Genomic DNA, 21,409 nt, shown 5'->3' with positions numbered 1-21,409 from the left:
TGCCGCTAGTTTCGCAACTGCTTTCGCCCCGTGCCCGGCTGTTTTTCGTTTCCCGGCCCCCTCTTCTTGAGTACTTTGCCCCCAGCATTTGGGGAGAGGGGTTGGAAAGGGGGCGTGTGGAGCGTCCAGAGGAGAAGGAAGCGAGGGCCGGCGGAGGAGGAGGAAGAGAATCTGCGGACCTGGGGAGGAGACCCCACGCCACCCTTTCTGGTCATCTTCCCTCCCGCCCCGCCCCTGCGCACACTCCCTCGCGGGTGAGCTACTTTCGGACGCGGAAAGTGAGGGCGGCCCTGGGTGACAGCGCCGCGGGGCCAGTCCCGGGGAAGCCGCGCGTCTGTTCGAGTCTTGTCCGCCGCGCTCCCAGCCAGGAGCACAGCCCGGACCGAGGATGGCTTCGACTACAACCTGCACCAGGTTCACCGACGAGTATCAGCTTTTCGAGGAGCTCGGAAAGTAAGCGCCTTTGCCCGCCTCTGCACGTCCCCTTTCCAGCAGAGGGCGGGTCGCGTGGCCCCCGACCCACCGGCCTCCCGCGTGGGGCGAGGGAGTTTGGGAGACCGGAGGAGAGGGAGGGGAGGGCCCGTGGCATGGCAGCTCTGAGGAAGGTGCTGCCTTAGCAAGACGAGGGGACAGAGACGGAAAAAGACCCTCCACCCACCCCGGCTGTGGCACATTCCGATAATCCTTAGCCCACCTTCTCCGGTTCCCCCACCCTCTGGCCCTAGAGACTTAGTGGATTTACGATCCCCGCAGTTGTAGCTGTCATCCAGAGAAGTGCGAGTGTGTGTGTGTGTGTGTGTGTGTGTAGAGGAAACAAGAACCCATGTAAAATGCAACATAGATCATGTTTTCTGTAAATAGAGATGCCTCCTGGTTAGCTGGCGCGTCGGCCGTACGACACACGTACGGATGAGAACTCGCTGCCACAGACGGTGCCATATTTATTGATGCCGAAAGTTCAACTTGGCGTAGAGTCTCTTTCGCATCCAGTAGTTGTTCTGTCCAGGAAAAGGGCCAGTCAGAAGAACTCGACCCATTGCCCCATGTCCAGTCTTATTCTTTGCACTAGGTTATTCGCTCATCATCATCATCATCCTTCCTGTGATTTACGTGTACATCTTCGCGTTCTCTGGGAGGATTTATTTATACAGGCAACGGGAAAGACCTGGAGACGGAAAGAAAGCTTCCTAAGGGTAGCCTAGTGCTGTATAAAACGACCTCCCACACTCGATTGGCAGAACTGCTCGGAGAATTTAAGGAAGGGGACCGGAGACCTCCCGAGGACCTGTGTGTTTAGAGACTTAGGGGCCGAACCGTGAATGTTGATTTATGTAGCATCCAACCCAAACCCAATTCTTCTATCGCTAGTTTCGACTATTACTTATGAAAGGGGTGCGTTTATATGTGTGTTGTTGTTGTATACAGTTGAATTCAAGGGAGTGGAATTGTACGTTAAATGTAATGAAAATTATATCCTTATATATTTATATGTTGCCTGTTGTTAAAACATGGAGAATATGTCGGAAGAGCAGCTTAATTCAAATCTCTCCCTTCCCCCAGCTCCAAACAGGGCAGAGAGAAATCACCATATCAGGATTTGTTAAACTGCAAAATGTCCCCAAGATTTATATTTTAATGAAAACAATAGCCGTATTTACTTAGTTGGAGCCACATTAATTTTTTAACAAAATAAATAGCAGATTTTTACTGCTCTTCCTCAGCCATGCTGTTTGCAGGTTTTTTTCCCCTTCTCAGAGCATTTGGTGATGTGTGAGTGTGAATTGTAAAATGTTTTCAAATTTCATGTGCCAACAAGAGCGGTCATAATTGGCAATTCCTTTGATTTTGTTGATTAATAATGTGTGCTACCAGTTAAATAAAATTTACTTTTATTCTCCAGCATTACAGAAGGGTTAGGTTTCCAGGAAGAATCGTTCATTTTCTGGATAGTACTGTAGTGTACTGATATTTGATAATTCATTAAATGCAATAAAAATGCTCAGTTTGCTGTAATTTTTTAATAGAATATCATAGCTGATTATATTGATGACATGCTAATTATTGGTTTTCAGGGGAGCTTTCTCAGTGGTGAGAAGATGTATGAAAATCCCTACTGGACAAGAATATGCTGCCAAAATTATCAACACCAAAAAGCTTTCTGCTAGGGGTGGGTATTTTCAGCCACATATACAATATATGTTAATTTTGTATTTGTCATGTTGATTGTGGGTTCTGTTGTATGTAGATACACAGTTATAATTGAACTGTAGACTTAGGTGTCATATTACATTTTAAGATTATTTCCTTCCTGAATCCCTTGGTATGTACAGTTTAAAAATAAATGAACACACAGTATTTTAATAACAAATTAATAATGATAATGTCCTCTGAGCAGTAGCATAAGTATTTTAAAGAAAATAAGCATCACAAAGTGCATTTTGCCTTTAGCTGTGCTGTGAAATAACTTTCAGAAATACCCAGGAATGGAAAAAATGTAAGTCTCAACAACTGTCATTATTCTCATATGCTTTTGAGAGGAAAAATAGGTCATAGCTCAGTTGAATCATATTTCAATTGTAGTTACACTTGAACTTAATTCATCAAGGTATATTTAACAGTAATAGATTTGGGAGGAAAAATTTACCATTGCTATAGGAGGTTCAGCTTGATTTTGACGTTTCCGTGTGCAGTCCAGATCTTTACTGGGTCTTCCGCATTAAGGCTTCACACAGACTCATCTGATGTATTTTACACGTGCTTTGTAGCCACAGAGATCATTCCTATCATAAAATAGCTGTTGACATATGCAAAAAAAAAAAAAAAAATTGAAGGGATCTCACTGCATTCTATTTTGCTGAACTCATGCAAAAGTACTTACACTGAAATGTTGGGCATTCTAATTATTGTGGACACGTGTCTAAGGTATTTCCATGGGAATTTATGATTTAATGAAATTTAAATGAAATTAAAATGAACAAAATGCCACAGTATAAGCCCATTTCAGTGACCTGGTTTATTTTAAGTAATGAGGGAAGAAATTCTATTAGGGTTTGCCTCATTTAATTTGTCTTCTAAAAAGTGCTGCTCTCTAGGATCCTGGTGTCCTTGTTTGGTCTCTGCCGTAATTTTTTTTCTCATTTGTTGCAAATTCTACTTTTTAACATCTACTTTAGGTTTAGATTGGCGTTTCAGTTTATTCATTAGAATGAGCTTTTGTTGTGATTTTCTTCATCCGATTTCAACAGCATTCAGACGAAGACCTATATACGAAAGTAACCAGTGCCACAGCTTCACAGCTTCAGAACTAATGAGAAGCACGTTATGCTCGATTATGTTCCCCTTTCGCTCTTCCCTCCACAGGAGGGTTTCTAACAGTCTAAAGGAGTGCTAAACTCTAAATGACATTTTAGTTTTTAAAAAGAAAAAAATGAAAACGTATAATTTTTTTCAGTGTTTTCTTCCTTTGTGCTAGATACTTTTGGCAAAAGTAGGAGTGTCCGTTCTTCCAGAGGCATTACAACACCTATCCCAGATCTTTCAGTGGCTTTGAATTTTCTCTCAAAACAAATCAGTGTTGTGCTTCACTTCTACCGATTTCCTAAATTAGAGTCATCCCTCTTCATCTACCATAATTTGTACCCTCCCTGCATCAGAATGGCAAATACACGTGTTTCTGCTCCCATTATTTTTCCATTCTTCTGCCTCCAGTCTATGGAAGATAAGTCTTCTCTAGCCTGATGGGATTCCTTCTTCCTGCCAGTATTCCCCACCTGCTCTTACTCTACCTTAAAGAACAACCTATACCCCAAACCACCTTGCCCCGTTTGGATTTAATTAGTCCAGTTACGTTTAGGAAAAGGAGTTAAAGTGAGGTACTAGAAGACCCGCTTTTTCTCCCTCTCCAATGTCCTTTCTTAACCTGCTTCATGTGAATCCACTGAGGAGCAAGGTGGTAAAGAAACAGGCTTTGGAACTAACTGCTCTGGGTTTAAATTCTGATTCCCTTGCCTATTGGCTGTGTAATTTTGGGTGATTTACATATTTTCAATGAGCCTTCATTTTCTCATCAATAATGGGTAATAATGTAACCCTTTTATAGGGTTTGTGAGGAGTCAGTTAATATAGAACAGTGCCTGCTACGTAATATGTATTCAGTGAATATTAGCTGCTATTATTATCTTTTGGGTTGTTAAAACAATCAGTTGAGAGTATTTACATGAAAGAATGTGAACATTATAAATCCAGTGGCAGCCTTGACTTAGCTGTGAGTAACCAGTTTGAATCCTGGCTTTACTATTTAGCATGTAAATGTGGTTCAGTTATTTACCTTTACTTGATCACAGGTTCTTCAGTAAAATGGTGGGAAAATACTCATAGGGTATCATGGGTTGTTTGGAGGATTCAGTGAATTTTATGAGAACCACTTCTTAATTCCAAAGTGCCAAGTCAATTTTACTTATTACTGCTCACCTGCCAAATATTACAGTACTTTCCTTCAAAATTCTCAATTTATTTTATAACCATAACAATTAGAACCCCTTATAGCACATTTATACTTTGTGTACATTTGTTTAAACTGTACCCCTGTTAAGTTGTAAATACTTAATAAAATGCTTTCATTTTTTTTTTTAATAAAACATTTCACAGCATTGAGGACATAGGGGCTCAGTACAGAGAATAGGATCAAATATGGCTATTAAATGGTTTATAAAGGAGTTACTTACTTTAATTCCTAAGAACAAGCAAATATTAGATGTAATCTTTTATAAAATAGTGTATTAAGGTATCAAGAACATATGCTTTAAAATATGAACTCTCCTTTGAAAATGCTCCCTTTTCAGAACGTAATAATCCTTAAAATGACTTTTACAGAACAAATTTTAAAATAGTATATTAAGGGAAATTAGAATATCTAAATTACCGTACTTTTTTTTTTAACCTTAATGTACTGATTTTTTTTTCTTTTGGCTATGCATAGCAATTTCTGTGGAGTGTATAATTTTTGTACAAATTTTTGTTTGTATTATTTAAAATGCCATGCCTTTGTAAATCCAAGCTTTAAGCCTGTTTGTTTTAAAGACCAGGAAGGTCCTTCAACTCAAATAATATTCTTCAAATGTAACATTACAACTGGAAAAGAAAGACCATTGTCAATACATTTAAGACCATGAGGGATTGCCAAAAATTTGGCTGTATTCCTGCACAAATTTACACATCCAGCTATACTGTCACCCAGGCATGTTTGTGTGCCTACATGTTAATGGATTTCCAGCAGACAGTTTCAGTTGCATTTCCTCTCAGCTGTTAGTCACACAAACCATATTTGGGAGACTCAGAGTCTGTTGAAGAATTTCTTTCCTTTTGCGATAACACGTGCATGCACAGAGCATTCATTACGTGATACTGATTAGATAAAGTACATTGATATATAATTGAGCTTGCTTGAAAAGTATAGAAAAGTTTCAAACATCTTATATTTTACATGCAATTTTTGTCTCAAAAAGTTTTTGTTAGCTAGGAATAGAAAGCATGCTTACTTAGTAAATGGCAGATAGTGATGGTAGAATTTTATCTCCTATTTTTGCCATGGGAAGTAGAAATTATATCATTTTGGTCCCAGACAATTAGGTTGGCACTTAACGAGTCCTAATTTGCCATGCTATTTTGATACTTTGTTGATTTTTGACCTGTTTGTAACTGGAAAGTATTGTCAGGTTATGCAAAGTCCAGGAAGGGCTGTGATTGTGGTTCAGAATCCAGTAGACTGAAGGTTTTGATGGCAGATTTCTTTAGAAATAGTATTTGTGATTTATTTCACATTTAAAAGACTCGTTGTGGTAAAATATTTTTTATGGTAGTAATAACTTCTTGATGTTCATTTTCCAATGTAATTGTTGATCATTGGAAACCACTTTTTATTACATAGGGTCTGATGTGCCACAAGTCATTATTTTTGTAAAATACAAATTATAGTAGAAGCTTAAAATAGTATATGCTGTTACAAGTATGTTTTAGCTCTACTCCCTTGATAAAGTTAAAAGGGATTTCATTTTATATTTCTGCAATACTTCACAGATCTAATACAATTAAATCATTTGGTATTCTTTGATTTTACTAGTTTATGAATTTTTGAATGGATGATATTAGTAGAATATAAATCAGGACTTTATAAAAACTACTTAATCATGTATACCAGGGGCTCCGGGTGGCTCAGTCAGGTCATGATCTCAGGTTCGTGGGTTCAAGCCCCACATTGGGCTCTGTGCTGACAGCTAGCTCGAGTCTGGAGCCTGCTTCAGATTCTGTGTCTCCCTCTCTCTCTGACCTTCCCTGGCTCATGCTGTCTCTCTCTCAGAAATAAATAAAATATTTAAAAAATTTTTTTTAAAAATCATGTACACCAAATTAGGTCTCAGCTATGAAATCTGAATATTGCATGCACGTCCTTAAGTAGTCTTTTTTATGTCATAATAGAGGTGTCAATAACTAACTTTTGCAATTTTTTTTTCTTTTTTGGCATCCAGGCAGTCAAGAAATTAGTGCAATTTTTTAGCCTCATGGTTACTCATGTTAAGTTGGAAGCATATCTGAGATGATATAGATGAATCAAATTGTTCTGATTATACATTATTGATTTTGCAATTTGGAACTAATTGGGCAAATTAATATTTTTTTGAAAGTTTCTTGATTTGAGCAATGTTTTAAGAAAAAATTAGTAAGTTATTTTTATTTTTGTATATGGAAATTCTACAGCTCTTTAATTATTGGGCCCCAAAGTAGTCCTTTCATTATGTTTAGTTGTATTTGCATTCTTACATAGGTTTTTATCTTTGATATCTATTTTCCTCTTTTAGTGAATGAGAGTATTATTGATGTTCAAACTGGTTAGGAGATAGAAATGCATACCTACATTTCCAGGAAAGAATAAAAATTCTTTCTGTATTCCAGCATGATTGTAATATGCAGACTTAATATAAAGGTTGTTAGGCACCTGACCGTGGTATTAATAAGTAGTGCCAACCTCTACCTAACAGATCATGCAATAGGAATTGAACACCTGGAGAATTTTCATTGTTTATACAACTAGATTAATACTTTGCACTTCCCTTGAAATATTGAATCAACTTGGTGTAAAATTAAAATTTAATTTTTATGGGCCTTTAATGTTAATAATCATGAATTGCTATAAGGTACATACTAGGATTTTCTTGGGCATTTAACCTCATTTGTTGACTAGAATTTTATTTAATTTTTAAAAGTCTTTTTCTTGGGCTGATACAAAGGCAGACCAACTCCTGCTGTCTCTTGGGCTGAGTTGATATAATTGCAGTTATACACAGTCACAGAACAAAATCATAATTGGGTTTTTAATTAGGAGAACCCCTTTTCTGGTACTATGGTCTCCTTTCAACTTTTTAGAACTTTATTACTACCCAAATCAATAATAATAATAAAATACTAGGAATGTTAATAGTCATTATTTTAGGAGAACCTTCTACGTGACAGACGCATTGCTTACAAGATACTTTACTTAAATAGTTTATTGTTGTTATTGTTCAATTTTTAAATAGAGGAAACTGAGGCTCTAAGTTACTAAAAGCTTCAGTATTAGTAAGTGGTGGAGTCAGAATTTCAACCCATTTTCTTTGGCTCTAAAGCCTGGCTCTTTCCACTACCACATCCCATTGATTGCTGTTACAAAGAACTTATCCTAACCTTTCTTTCCTTATCTGTATGTGCTTGACTGATCTCCCTACTAAACTTTAGGGTCTTTCATAAAAAGGACTATGTCTTCTACATCTTTAGGTTCTCAGTGCAATGTATAAAATTAAGTATTCCCTTGGGAAAATATATTTAGAGTTCCAACTTGTGTGAGAAGGTAGTTTAATTGCTGCAGTGACATAAAGTCAAAGTAAAGTTTGGTAGTCACTCCATGCTCTTTCCTGGAAGGAAAACAGTATAGTGAAAAATCAGTGGGAAAATGATTCCAGAAGAATGACATGTTTTGGTAAACTTAATTCATTAACTTATTGAAAATATCTCAAAACACACTAAGTTCCTAGGATCACTCCTTCTAAATGATTAACTTGTTGCTGGAAGCAAAACTCAGCCCTTAACCAAAGCCCAGAAGAACCTACTCAGAAAGGTATTCTAGTTCTCAGGCTCGTCTTGTTTAACCAGTGAAGCAGGGAAGATGAATGTCGTTTTGTTGTTTCTTCTTGGACAACACTGTTGTATGTGCCAAATTCATACTAATGTGTCAAGTGAAAGGAAAATATAAAACTATTTTATAAATATTTTATAAAATTCATAAAACTTGACAGTTTTATTTTTGGTGGAAAAATAACTTTGTTGTAGCAAGTAATATAAAGATACACAGATAATATTGTTGTTTAATACTTATTATACAACAACACACAGTACAGTTAGTTGTTTTACCTAAGGTTCTCTTCTCTTTAGTTAGATTATGTAGGGACTGAAAACTTATTATTTAACATCTTAAATATTAAATTATATTTTATATATAATAAAACAGTAAGCACCCAGTAAACCTCCACTCAGTAACTAGAGCATCCCCTCTACTGTTGAAGCTACCTGTGTTCCTTGCTTATCCACAACTCTTGCCTGGCTCTGAGATTTAATCACTATCTTTTTTTAATTTTTAAAAGTTTATTTACTTTTTGAGAAAGAGAGTATGAGCAGAGAGAGGATCTCAAGCAGGCTCCATGCTGTCAGCACAGAGCCCAACATGGGGCTTGAATCCACGAACCGTGTGATTGTGACCTGAGCAGATATCAGCAGTTGGACACTTGACTGACTGTGCCATCCAGGTGCCCCAATCTCTTCCATTTTTAAAAGAGAAATCTCTTTTTATTTCCCCATGCCCTGTGACTTTTTAATTAACTGATTGATTTCAGTTGGCCAATCAGTTACCAATGGAAAAATTTATGCCCTTATTATCTAGGTATATTTATTTGTATTGTATATGTATTGTACATGTATAAATATAAAATTTATGGAATAAACTCATATTAATATATAATTTTACCCTATCCTTAAGACTAAGAAAGACTTAAATTATATGTATTTTTTAGTAGTAGGAAATTATTTTCCTCTTATGTCTTTTTGAAGCAATTTCATTAATGATGTACACACATTGAAATAAAGCAAGAGTAAGCTATATAAAACTACCTTATTAAAGGTGAATATAGTAATTGGAAATTAGATTTTTATTTTATCTTCTAGAGAAGTTGTAGAGTTGAGATATGCCACATAGTGGCATTAGTGTTTAAATTAAAATTTGATATTTTGGTGAAGAAATATTTATATGATATTTGGAGTTTGTGTTCTGATAACTTGGATTTCTGCTGAAGTGTATTCATTAGTAGTCCAGAACCAAACTCTGCGTGTCCCTGGTGGAGTCAGTAATTTCTCACTTCTCTGAATGGTGCATTAATTTTCCTGGACTTTCAAGCATGCTTGATTATTCTTCTTTTCCTTAACCCATCTCAATACTTTATATCTTTTTATATACTTTTTTCACCTTTCTAACTTGAGCTCTTTTTTTCATAACTCTTTTAAATAGCTTCCTAAACAGATTTTCCAGCTAATGGTTGCCATGTTTTTATTCATTTATAAAGTTCATCATTAGACCTTTTAGTACCCACTGTGCTGGATAACTTGATAAGTTGTAGTGATACGGAGATGAAATATACAGATCTTCCCTGAAGTATTTTGTGATCCATTAGGGTGGATGACAACCTGGCAAATACGGTTTAGGTTTTGAGGGTTGTAAAAGAAGTATACACAAGGTTTCATGTAGATATGGGCTGGAAAAGGTTATCACAGATTTATTGAAGAGATTAATGAGTGAGATTGTATTTTTGAATGGCAATTGAGCCTGGTAGAGAAGGAGAAATGGTTGCCCAGGCAAAGTAAGCAGCATGTTCAAAAGAAGGGAGAAAGTTCTGGCTCCACTCTCCAGATAGAATGAGTACACCTAGTGCTCTTAAAATCCTGTCTCCTGTAAGACTCAGTTCAGGTGCTTCCACCTCCATGATGCCCTCTCTCACTTATTCTTCTACCCTACTTTCCCACTCGGCAGAAGTGATTCTTTTCCCCTTCCTCTGAATAACTTTTTCATGATATTTAAGCAACTGATCACATGTCTCCTTTTGTATTTTAGTTATATATGCTGTAGCTTTCAAACACCTTGTGGACATTACCATTGAATATATGGCTGGCACAGTAATTGTAAATTACTTATAAATGTTGAAGATATTTATAAATGTTTGCTGACTGAGTGGATAAGTGAATGAGTGAGCAAATAAGATTCTGTCTCCAAAAATAGTCATATGCTTATTAACAAGACCTGTGACAGCTAAAGCAAGTGGAAATTGAGCTAAAGTTTCATGTCAAATGGAATACAGTATTTAAAATAATATTTAATTCATAAATTATTTCATTAGTTTCTTGATGACAAATTATGATTTGTTGGAAAGAGTTTTGTATAATTTTGTAAATATTTGAGCAACTATGTAAATTCTTATTGTGTGGGGTTTTTTTTTGTTTGTTTTGTTTTGTTTTTTTTTTGCTGTTTGCTATTATCATGTAACATAAAGTGGCTCAATAATAAGGGGTAACATTTTCATGATTTGCATGTGCATTAGTACCACTTCAGTGATGCCAGACTCAGGCTATCATTAGATTATTTTATTTTTTTAATTATTTTTTTTATTTTTATTTCTAGGAAAGAGAGAGAGACAGCGTGAGCATGGGAGGGTCAGAGAAAGAGGGAGATACAGACTGAAATAGGCTCCAGGCTCTGAGCTGGCAGTCAGCACAGAGCCCGATGCGGGGCTCGAACCCACAAACCGCGAGATCATGACCCAAGCGAAAGTCGGACGCTTAACCGACTAAGCCACCCAGGCGCCCCATCATTAGATTATTTTAATGTTTTATTTATTTTTGAGAGAGAGACAGACAGACAGACAAGAGTGGGGAAGCAGCAGAGAAAGAGGGAGACACAGAGTCTGGAACATGAGCTGTCAGCACAGAGCCCAATGCCGATTTGAACTCATGAACTGCAAATTCGTGACCTGAGCCAAATATGGATGTTTAACTGAGCCACCCACGTGTCTCTATTATTAAATTATTATAAATGTTTGGATTTAAAAATTTTTTTTTAAATATTTTTAATTTATTCCTGAGAGAGAAAGAGAGAGAGAGACAGACAGACAGCAAGAGACAGCGTGAGCAGGGGAGGGTCAGAGAGAGAGAGGGATTCACAGAATTGGAAGCAGGCTCCAGGCTGAGGTGGCTGCAGCACACAGCCCCAGGCAGGGCTCAAACCCATGAACTGTGAGATCATGACCTGAGCCGAAGTTGGCGCTCAACAGACTGAGCCACCCAGGCACCCCTAAATGTTTGGATTTTTAAGTTTTTATCCATTCTCATTCTCCAGAGGGACTTTTTGACTTATCTTTTAACTAAGCTCATTTTAAAAAGCATTTTGGTGATACTTTATATAGTTTTGGATATGCAAATCATGGATATTATTTGCTTATAGAGGTTACTTGACTTTTTAGGAAAGACAGAGGCCAACTGTTACAACTGCTGTGTCTGTCAATTCAGAAACTTGGTAAAAGGACGGGAAAGTGTGCTTGTTTCAGTATTGGAAATCCCTTAAAACAGAATATAAGTTTTGAAGCACTTATTTCCTTATTTGCTGGGAGTTTTACAATTCTACAACTTTACAGTGTATATGTATATATATACACACCACAGATATATGCACACACACATATCTTAGGAAAATATGCTGTTTTCATAAAAACATTCAGAACATTTGTATGTAATCATGGTGGCAAAGTGATATTTTGTGAAATTAGTTCAGCTGAACATTTTGGCCATTTTGTAGAAACTTTATGATGAATATTTTAGTAAAGTAAGTTATATATGCTTTTATATTAAAGATCATATACACACACACACAGTAGTATTTGCTGGGTACAGGTAGAATTGTATACTATGGACATATCTCTGAAATAAATTTTAATGATTCATTACTAGTTTGCATAAGCACATTAAAAGTTGTATCATAAAAATGTATATCCTAATTATGCAATCTGGAGAAATAGAGAAAAAGTAGACAATACATTCATGGTTCAGTTTTCCCAGTCACTGTTGACATTTAATTAGTCAGAATACTGGAATAAACTGTACAGTTTTGTGTCCTGCTTTTTTGCTTAATATTTTAAAATTTCCTTATGTTACTACAAATCCTTTGATTTCTTAGTAGCAATCATACTTCACTTAGTAAAATATTAGTATACTTAGTATCACTAGTTTATTTATTTTTTAATTTTTTTTTAATGTTTTATTTATTTCTAGGAGAGAGAGAGAGACAGCGTGAGCAGGGGAGGGTCAGAGAGAGGGAGTCACAGACTCTGAAACAGGCTCCAGGCTCTGAGCTGGCAGTCAGCACAGAGCCCGAAGTGGGGCTCGAACCCACGAACCGCGAGATCATGACCCAAGCGAAAGTCGGACGCTTAACCGACTAAGCCACCCAGGCGCCCCATCACTAGTTTTTTTTAATTGCCTTTTCTTCTGCTAACTGACATACAATAATAAACATTGTTTTGTAAAACTTTTTAATATTTCTGATTCTTAGGAAATATTCAGAAAAGAGAATTAGTGGGTTAGAAGATGTAATATTATCAAAATATTTGATGCATTGCCAGATTGTATTCTGCATGTTTAATATATTCCCACCAGTGACGTTTAAATATGCTAGTAAAAGTGAATTGGGGGGAGCATTGTTCTAAATTTCAATTTACTCCCCTTGTTCCAGACCCCCTGCCAGCTGTGGATAAACAAACATACAAAGATAAGGTGCTTCTTCTCAAGGTGAAGTAGTTGTGGAATCAAGTAAATTACCATACAGATAAATGTCCCAGTTGAAGTGTTTACTCTTTCTGAGGTGTAAGGACATAACAGTTAGGTAGGTAAAAGGTAAGGGAAGACTTCCTAGAGTGGTTGATATTGAACTGGGTTTTGAATAACCAGTTTTGAAATTAAAGATGGATAGAAAACAAGTTAATGGGAAATTATTTAAAAAGTTAATAAGGAAATGAGTAAGTGTTAATAAAGATCGAACTTGAGGGAAGATAAATACTTTTCTAACCCGGAGTGATTGACTTATCGTTTATAAGTTTTCATGAAAGCAGGCACAGTGAATCATTAAGTACAGCAAGATCTGTTGGAAGGTATTAAGTAAGGTGGGTTGTGGATTTTATAGCTCTGAGTATTTAGAACAGCTGATAAGGGAGGAATACCAACTTCTTATCAGTCTCACATTTTGTTTTATTTTGCTCTGGGGCAATACAAAAAAAAAGTGACTAAGTGGAAGATAAAGTAGAGAGGAGAATAATTAGAGGTTTTTAAAAATCAACTAATACTATAAAGGAGCCCAGGGGGAATCCCATTTCTATTTATAAACAAAAGCTAGATAGTCTCTGCAGTTGCAATAGGAGATTAATGACTGTTGGAAAAAACGTTTGTAGATTTCTGTTTAAAACCAAAAGTAAGATGTCTAATATTCCCTGCCTGAATTCTTAGCATCTGTAATAGTACCTGGTATTTTTACAGATACTTATTGAATAAAATGAGTGAATGCTTGACTTCCAAACTACATCATGTTATAATTAATGAATGTGTATTTAGGGACCCAGAACTTTTAGGAGTAATATTTGTATACATTATTTCTTTTTCAAAAGACAAAAACAAAAAGCAAAAATGTAGGGAAGCTCATAATTGCACAGTGAGAGCAATTTTTGACATAATTTTTTTAAATGTTTATGTGTTTTTGAGAGATGGAGAGAGATTGAGCATGAGTTGAGAAGGGGCAGAGAGAGAGGGAGACAGAGAATCCCAAGCAGGCTCCAGGCTCTGAGCTGTCAGCACAGAGCCCGATGGGAGGTTCAAACCCACGAACTACGAGATCATGACCTGAGCTGAGGCTGGATGCTTACCCAACTGAGCCATCCAGGTGCCCCTGATATAATTTATAATCTAGCCTATAATTTAGGCTGGTGTTTGGAAAATAGTCATTTTATCCCGTTATTAAATAATGGACAATATCTCATTCACTACTTAGAAGATAACGTCAATTTAAATATTTAACCTCCTTAGCTAAGTTCAGCCATGCAATATGTTTTTTCCAATTTTAAAAGGATCTTAGAGCTATAAAAAAATGTAAAATTTCCTCAGTTTATTAATTATTGAGGACTGTATAAGTCAAAATTTAAAGAGGGAAATATTGTTTTACTCCACGTGTGCATATATGTGTGTGTGTTTAAGTAAAATCCATGGTAGAATAATTTTTTGGACTTGGGGTAGGAGCTTTGTTGAGCAGAAAATCTTTTATTGTGAGTCAAGGTTGGTATAGTCATTAGAATGTAGGTTGGGGACAATTCACATTCCAGATTGCAAGCAGAAATTTCAGGATCAGATTCCACTCCTGTTCTCTTGAGTGTAGATCTCCTGATTTCAGAACATTTTCTCATTCTCGTAGAAATGGAGAGGGTAAAGATAAAGCTGTCAAAGATGATAGTTTGCCTCCTGTAAATTGAGACCTGCTTTTCTCTAATATTTATGTGGTTTGGAAATAATTTTCGGAAAAAAAATCCTTGCTTTGACTGCTTCCCAGGCATCTTTATGTTCAGGGAAAGGGAAAACAAAATTGTTAACCTTAAGTCAGATGGAAAGAAAAAATTATATTTTATATTAACAGAGACCCAATTACTGAGTTACTTATAGCTCCATATCCTTCACTTAGTCCTGATAATCATAGCGTGATACTCCGTCAATGAGATAATAAAGAGAGGGTCTTAAGGGATGTACAGTGATGACTAAAGGATCACTTAGTTTACCTTTTAAAGTACTAATGACTTTTTAAAATGGAGTTCATATTTGTTGAACTTTTGCAAACTTTTTTAGGTAGGAGACTTTAGGGTATATGTTTTGAATAATCCAAATCGAATAAATCCAAATTTAGAAACACCAGTATCAGAAATATTCTGTAAGCACTCACAAGGTCAGTTTTAAAAATAGCGCTTAGCTTTGAGAGGATAATTTCTCCCCACCCTGCATGTAAATGTTTTATTCAGACCTTCAATAACAAGCTTTGAAAGAAAACAAGGGGGTGCAGGGTGGAGTGTGAAATGAGTCTTTTGAAAATTCCTTGTATTTAGCATCTTTCAAGGATCTTAAGATGTTCCCTAATGAGTTTCCTAGTACATCTGGGGTGTGGGTATGGGACATTTTGGGATTCTTGTGCCCAGTGCTGTAAGGCCTGCCATCCCAGAGTGGCATGTTGCAGCTGTTTCCTAGTGCACATCACACTCTCTCCAGAGCCAGGGAATGGAGGAGGCAGTATTACCCAGCTGAAGGAGCACAGGGGCAGAGAGATTTAGGAAGTAAGGAGTTAATGACCTGATTTTGAATTTGGTTAGGCTTCTTGGTCAGTAGCCATATTCCTACAAAAATGTCCTATCTGTAAAAAAAATTTTTTTAGGGTTTATTTTTGTTTTTTAGAGAGAGACTGAGTGCGAGTGGGGGAGGGGCAAAGAGAGAGGGAGACACAGAATCTGAAGCAGACTCCAGGCTCTGAGCTGTCAGCACAGAGCCTGACACAGGGCTCAAACTCCCAAACTGTGAGATCATGACCTGAGCTGAAGTCCAGTACTTAACTGATGACTGAGCCACCCAGGTGCCCCCAAAATGTTCTATCTTTAAAACATTTGATATCCTGTTTTATCCCCAAGAAAATAAACACCACCTCATTTTTCATCTGCGTGTCTGTGTACCTTTGGAAGTTTAACATTTAATAGTGAAGAATATGATAATTTATATATACTATTGTTGAGGGAAGAAAGCAAGGTTAGCATTTTCTTTAAAAGACAACAGTAAGAGAACCATTTGAATTATTCTTGGGCAAAGCAGGCTATAGGCGACATGGAAAAAATGAAATGTAGTCAGTTCCCACAAAGACTTACAGCCTGATTTGAAGAATAGGAGATACACGTAATTATGGAAGAGATAAAGATGGGTAGCAGAAGAATGTAGTATGATGAGCCAGTGTACCTGAATGACCAAAGAAAAGTAACATTGAGGAAATAGAAGTTAACATGAATTGGATGAAAGGGAGAAAGAGGAGCAAGGACACTGGGGAACAGGAAGTCATGTAATGTTTAGCGAAGAACCAAAAATACCTGTTTGGGCAAAAGATAGATAATCTGTGAGAAATCAGGAAAAAAGTTAAAAATATGTAAAGTGTTTGATTGCCAAGTTGAAAATACTGTCTTAAATAGTGAAGACACTTTAAAGAGAGCATCAAGGACCTTATGTAGCAGCAGTGAATAAGCAGGATGGATTGACAAAGAGTGTAAGGTACTGAGATTCTGAAACATAACCTCATAAAGGATAAGGAGGAGTGAGGACATGGGGTAACTGAGCTTTGAAGCTTGAATAATGGGGAGAATTTTAATCTTCATGTAACAGATTAAGAAGTCAGAATCAGCTGAGTTTGATGAAGATGATGAACTGACATGTGTTTGATGTACAAGCAGTATATTTCAGATTGAAGCCAGTATCTAAGAGAGCATTGAACATTGGGTGTGATCCTTAAGGGTCGCAGGAAGCAGGGCAGTATACATTAAGAGCATCAGCTGTGAAATCAGATTGCTAGGTTTCAGGACCTGGCTCTACTACTTCCTAGTTCTTATGATCTTGGGCAAACTTCCTGATTTGTCCAAGTCTTAGTTTCCTTTTTCATGTGACAGTAATAACCAATTTAGCTACTATTTGTGATTTGCACAGAGTTGACAGTTAAAGCCATACTAGTGGAAAAGATCAGAAAGGAGAGAATATAGAAAGAAAAGAACAGAGAGCCTAGGACGGTGGTAGGGGGGAATACATCCATTTTAATGGATGCTAAGAGGAAGTAGGACTAGTTTAAGAGAAATAGAGGGAAACCAGGATAGTTCAGTGCTATGCCTTTGAGGGAGAGAAGTTTTGGGGGGAAAAAAAAAAAGGGATAGTTAATAACAGTGCAATTGAGAAGTAGAGCTAAATGAAGGCTGAGAAAAAAGCCTTGGTTTTTCATAGAGTAGGATTTCAGTAGTGTTCAGGAAGCAATCATGAGCATTGGGCCAGTGTGTTATTCATCTCTACAATCTTGTAACCAAGCATATAGCATGAAATACAGTAGGCATTTAATAAATGCTGAATGAATAAAATTATTTCTTGAGATTAAATAATTGGAGATAACATGTAAAACCTTGCTTGTTTAATAAAATATGAAAAAAAAGACAGACAGACTCAGGAGTTAATTTCAGGGATTAGCCCGGTCAAGGGAATTAACATTGGTGATAAATAAAGCCCAAGTTTATTTGGAGGAAGAGAAACAATAATTAGGAAGGGATAGAAAAACTGATAATGCAGGGCAGGAGTGTAAGATTTATTGGGAAGTCATGGAGACTGTCGGGTGTTAGTGGGAACAGAAGATTTGTTTAGGAAAACAGACATTTTCCTCCATATAGGGATAGCAGCAGAACGAGAAGATAGTGCACATGCTGAGATATTTTAGAGATGGAGAAGACAGTTACAGTTCACCTGAGATTAAGAGGAATGGAAGTAGGATTTGAGAGCTTGGAGAGAACAGATTTGCTATGGTCTTTGGAGTTTGTAGAGAAGAATCCACAAAAGCATTGTGCAGTGGATCATTAACAGGTATAGCTAACATGAATCTAGCCCTATAGTGACTAGGGAGGGCTCTAGGAACCCCCTAAGAATTGACAAGGGGAGACAACAGGGATCCTGCTGCTTTTTAAAGCATTTAAGGAGAAAGCTTTTTTTTTTTTTTGGCACATTAATTTTTCTTAATTGGCATAGCTTATAAGAATAGAGCAGCTAGAATTTAAAACTCAACCTAGGTAGTAGCAAAAAGGCATTGTCATTCTGTTATGTTTTCTTTGGGCACATCCAGCAGGAGAGATGAGGTAGGGAGGCAGTTAGAAAGCAGAAGCTTGGGAAGAAAATTTTATTCTACAAGACTGACAGTCAGAATAATTCCATTTTGAAATGTTTGGTAGCAGATTTCTTTTTTTATCTGAAAGAGAAGCCTGGGGAATCTTCAATTCAGAATCTAAATTTCCCTTATTTCTATTCAATTTCATTCAATTTCTTTGCATAAACAAAAGCCTCTGCAAGCAGCTTTTAATGGTTCAGAGTTGTACATAATTTCATCAGTAGGAAGTCACTATTTATGTAGAAAAATTACTGCAGATCAGGAATATGAAATAAATACTGTAAAGACATCAGCTAGTTCATGTTAGATGTTTTATTACCAAAGTTCATAAGGTTTATCATTGTGAATATTCTATTTCATGTGTGCCTTGCTTATTTTCCTATCTATATATCTCTACTTCATTGACTGATAATAAGGGTTTGGTGTGGCCGCTTTCTCCCAAAACATTGGTGTTCTTCATAATTTCCTTAAAAGTCTATGTCATTTTTCATTTGTTTTTTTCTGAATCCACTGAAAAACCAAATCTTTCTTGATCTCTGAGAAAGGCAATGAACCCAAAGATTGTTATCAAGATAGATGTGATCTGAATGTGTCATTTTTTTTCTTTTCACATAAAATGTTTTTCTGCTCCCTTATTCATTTCCTCATTATTTCTCCCTTTGCTATCACTATTGATGTTTAATACATAATTACTTGTACTTTTCTCTCCTTCTACCACTCAATTTCTCATAAAGAAAGTTGTATCTTGAGTTTAGACTTAAAAGTTCTAGAAAAAAAAGACATCTTTACAACTTTCTCAGCTTTTGTGTAACAAGTGGAAATTTTATGTCTTTTTGGTGATGTTTTTTGTAGCCCTGGACTTCCTCTATTTCCCTGAAGATCTCATATCTTATCTTACCCTCATAATATCAGCCATCATTAATTAATTCCTTCACTTATTTAACAAATATTTATTGAGCAGCTGCTATGTGCAGATATAGTTCTTGATTTGGGGGGAATAAGTTTGAGCAAAGTTCCTGTAGGAGAGGCTGGAAGAATCCTATGGATAAAGTGTTATAAAGTAAATAAAACAGGGCTATAAGTTCTTGACCTAAAGTGAAGATACTTTAGACATGTTACATGAGAATGTAACATTTGATCTGAAGCATTAATGGTAAGAAGAAGCAAACCATGAGAAAATATTAGGGAAGGAAATTCTAGACCAAAGGCCCAAGGTGACAGTGAGCTCGCACAGGGATAGAAAGAAAGTAATTATAGCTGGAGTGTAATTAGCAAGAAGAGAAGCACACAGTGATCTTGGTAAGTAAGCAGAGGACAGATTGGGAAGAGCCTTTGGCCAATGTTAAGGAATTTGGAGCTTATTTTAAAAGCAGTCATAAGCCATTTTGAGGATGTGGAGCAGGGAAGTGATGTGACCAGCTTTGGGCTTAAAAAATCTCTCTCTGGCTGTCATGTGGAAAATAAATTGTAAGGGTATGTGAATGAGAACAAGAGTAGGAGACTATTTCAGTCTTGGGAGATGTGAAGGTGGGTGAGAAAATATATTTTGAGAGAAGACAGTATAAGACTTGCTAATGGAATATAGTGAGGTATGAAGGAAAATGAAGAGGCCTGACTACTGGGCTTATGGCTGATTCTGCTATCTAACAGTGGCGCTATTACCTGAGATGGGGAATAGTGTAGTAGAATTAGATTGGACTGGGAAATCAGGACTTCAGGTTTTGACATTAAATGTGATTCATCAACCCCCGAAATAAAACTCTGGCTTTTTAGCAGTTATTCCCTATTTCTGCCTCTCCTTTTCTCCCTCAACTTCAGGCAATCACTAATCTATTTTCTTGCTCTATAGATTTGTTTTTTATGGGCATTTCATTTTAAGTAGAATTATACATAAAATAGCCCTTTGTGATTGGCTTCTTTCATTTGCCATAATGTTTTCAAAGTTCATTCATGTTGTTGCACGTTTTAGTATTGGAGTTCCATCTTATGGATATAGCACATTGTGCTTGTCAGTTGATAGACGTTTGGGTTGTTTCCACTTTTCAGTCACTATGAATAATGCTGCTTGGAGCATTTGTGTCCAAGTTTTTGTATAGACCTATGTTTTTTATTTTTCTTGCATATGTACTTAGGAGTGGGGGAAATATTATACACATGTAAACTCAAACACACACACACGCACAGACACACAGACACACACACACACACAGAAGAAATACAACATAAAGAGTTTATGATACAGATAGTACCCTTTAGTTATAGTGTAATATAGGAATTACTAATCACTAGCATAGTTAATTTGCATTATGATACCTGTGCATACAACAAACAGGTAACAAAGTATTATAATTTAGATATTTTGATGTGAGAAAAAAATGGAAATTAAGTATCAGTGTAAGAAAGTGAATTATGACCATTTTCCTTTTGTGTGTAGGAATAGAGATATCACACCAAGTAAGAAGGTCTCTATTTAACCATTATTTTAAATTAGCTGTGCCCAGAGTTGAAAAGAACATCTGTTTCATGTCAAAGAACTATCAATCCAATCTGTCTATTCCTGTGTGATCTCCTTCCTCATGTTCACTGTTACTAGAAAGAATTTGGCATGGGGATCATTATTTATATCACAAGTTTTTTGTTTGTTTGTTTTTTGTTTTTTTAGAATATTGATGTAGATGGATATTTTCCTGTTGATTGGATGGAAAGTGCAGTAAAATTCTTATACTAGATCCACCCCTTATATTCCCCCTTTGTCAGAGAGGTGCCTGTTTCTACACATTACTTTCCAGTCTTTGGCATATACTCATAGTTGACACTGGTATGAAATTTGCTACGCTTTTTGCTTTTGAGGTGGGAATTGTTTTGGGGAGTGACTGGGGTGACAGGGGCTGTGAGGGGTGAGATAAGTAGGCTGAAGTCATTTTTCACCAAGACCTCAGATTAGCTGATCATCAGTGAGAAGTTTCATTTCTGTCTTTTACACTGAAGAGTGAATTTAGGAATCAGTGAAGGCCTAAGAATGCAGCACCCTGCCTTTCTTTCCCCATGAAATTTGAATGATGAATTTCAGTTTTCTTATACAGCATTATATTTTCTTGATCTGACTGACAATACAAGATAAACCCATCTATGGAGTATTTCTATATACTATACTTTTTAAAAATTTATTTTAAAATTTATTAATTTTTTTAATTTTTAAAATTTTTATTTTTGAGAGAGAGACACACAGAGAGAACATGAATGGGGGGAGGGGCAGAGAGAGAGGGAGACACACAATCTGAAGCAGGCTCTAGGCTCTGAGCTATCAGCACAGAGCTC

At 36.5% G+C, this 21,409-nt stretch overlaps 1 protein-coding gene across 12 annotated transcripts in view; it reads left to right on the top strand.

The window, feature by feature from the left end:
* Positions 1-6: 6 nt before the first annotated feature.
* CAMK2D (calcium/calmodulin dependent protein kinase II delta) overlaps positions 7-21,409 on the top strand; it is a 305,906-nt gene continuing 284,503 nt past the window's right edge. For all 12 annotated transcript variants that reach the window (XM_077755039.1, XM_077755034.1, XM_077755032.1 and 9 more), the window contains exons 1-2: positions 7-453; positions 2,073-2,167. In XM_077755039.1, the coding sequence (XP_077611165.1) occupies positions 389-453; positions 2,073-2,167 (160 nt within the window). In that variant the 5' untranslated portion in view covers positions 7-388. The remainder of the gene's footprint in view (positions 454-2,072; positions 2,168-21,409) is intronic.

The sequence above is a fragment of the Crocuta crocuta genome, unplaced genomic scaffold (assembly GCF_008692635.1).
Source record: "Crocuta crocuta isolate KB4526 unplaced genomic scaffold, BGI_CrCroc_1.0 scaffold52, whole genome shotgun sequence".
Lineage (NCBI taxonomy): Eukaryota > Metazoa > Chordata > Mammalia > Carnivora > Hyaenidae > Crocuta > Crocuta crocuta.
This window is presented reverse-complemented; position numbering and strand designations above follow the sequence as displayed.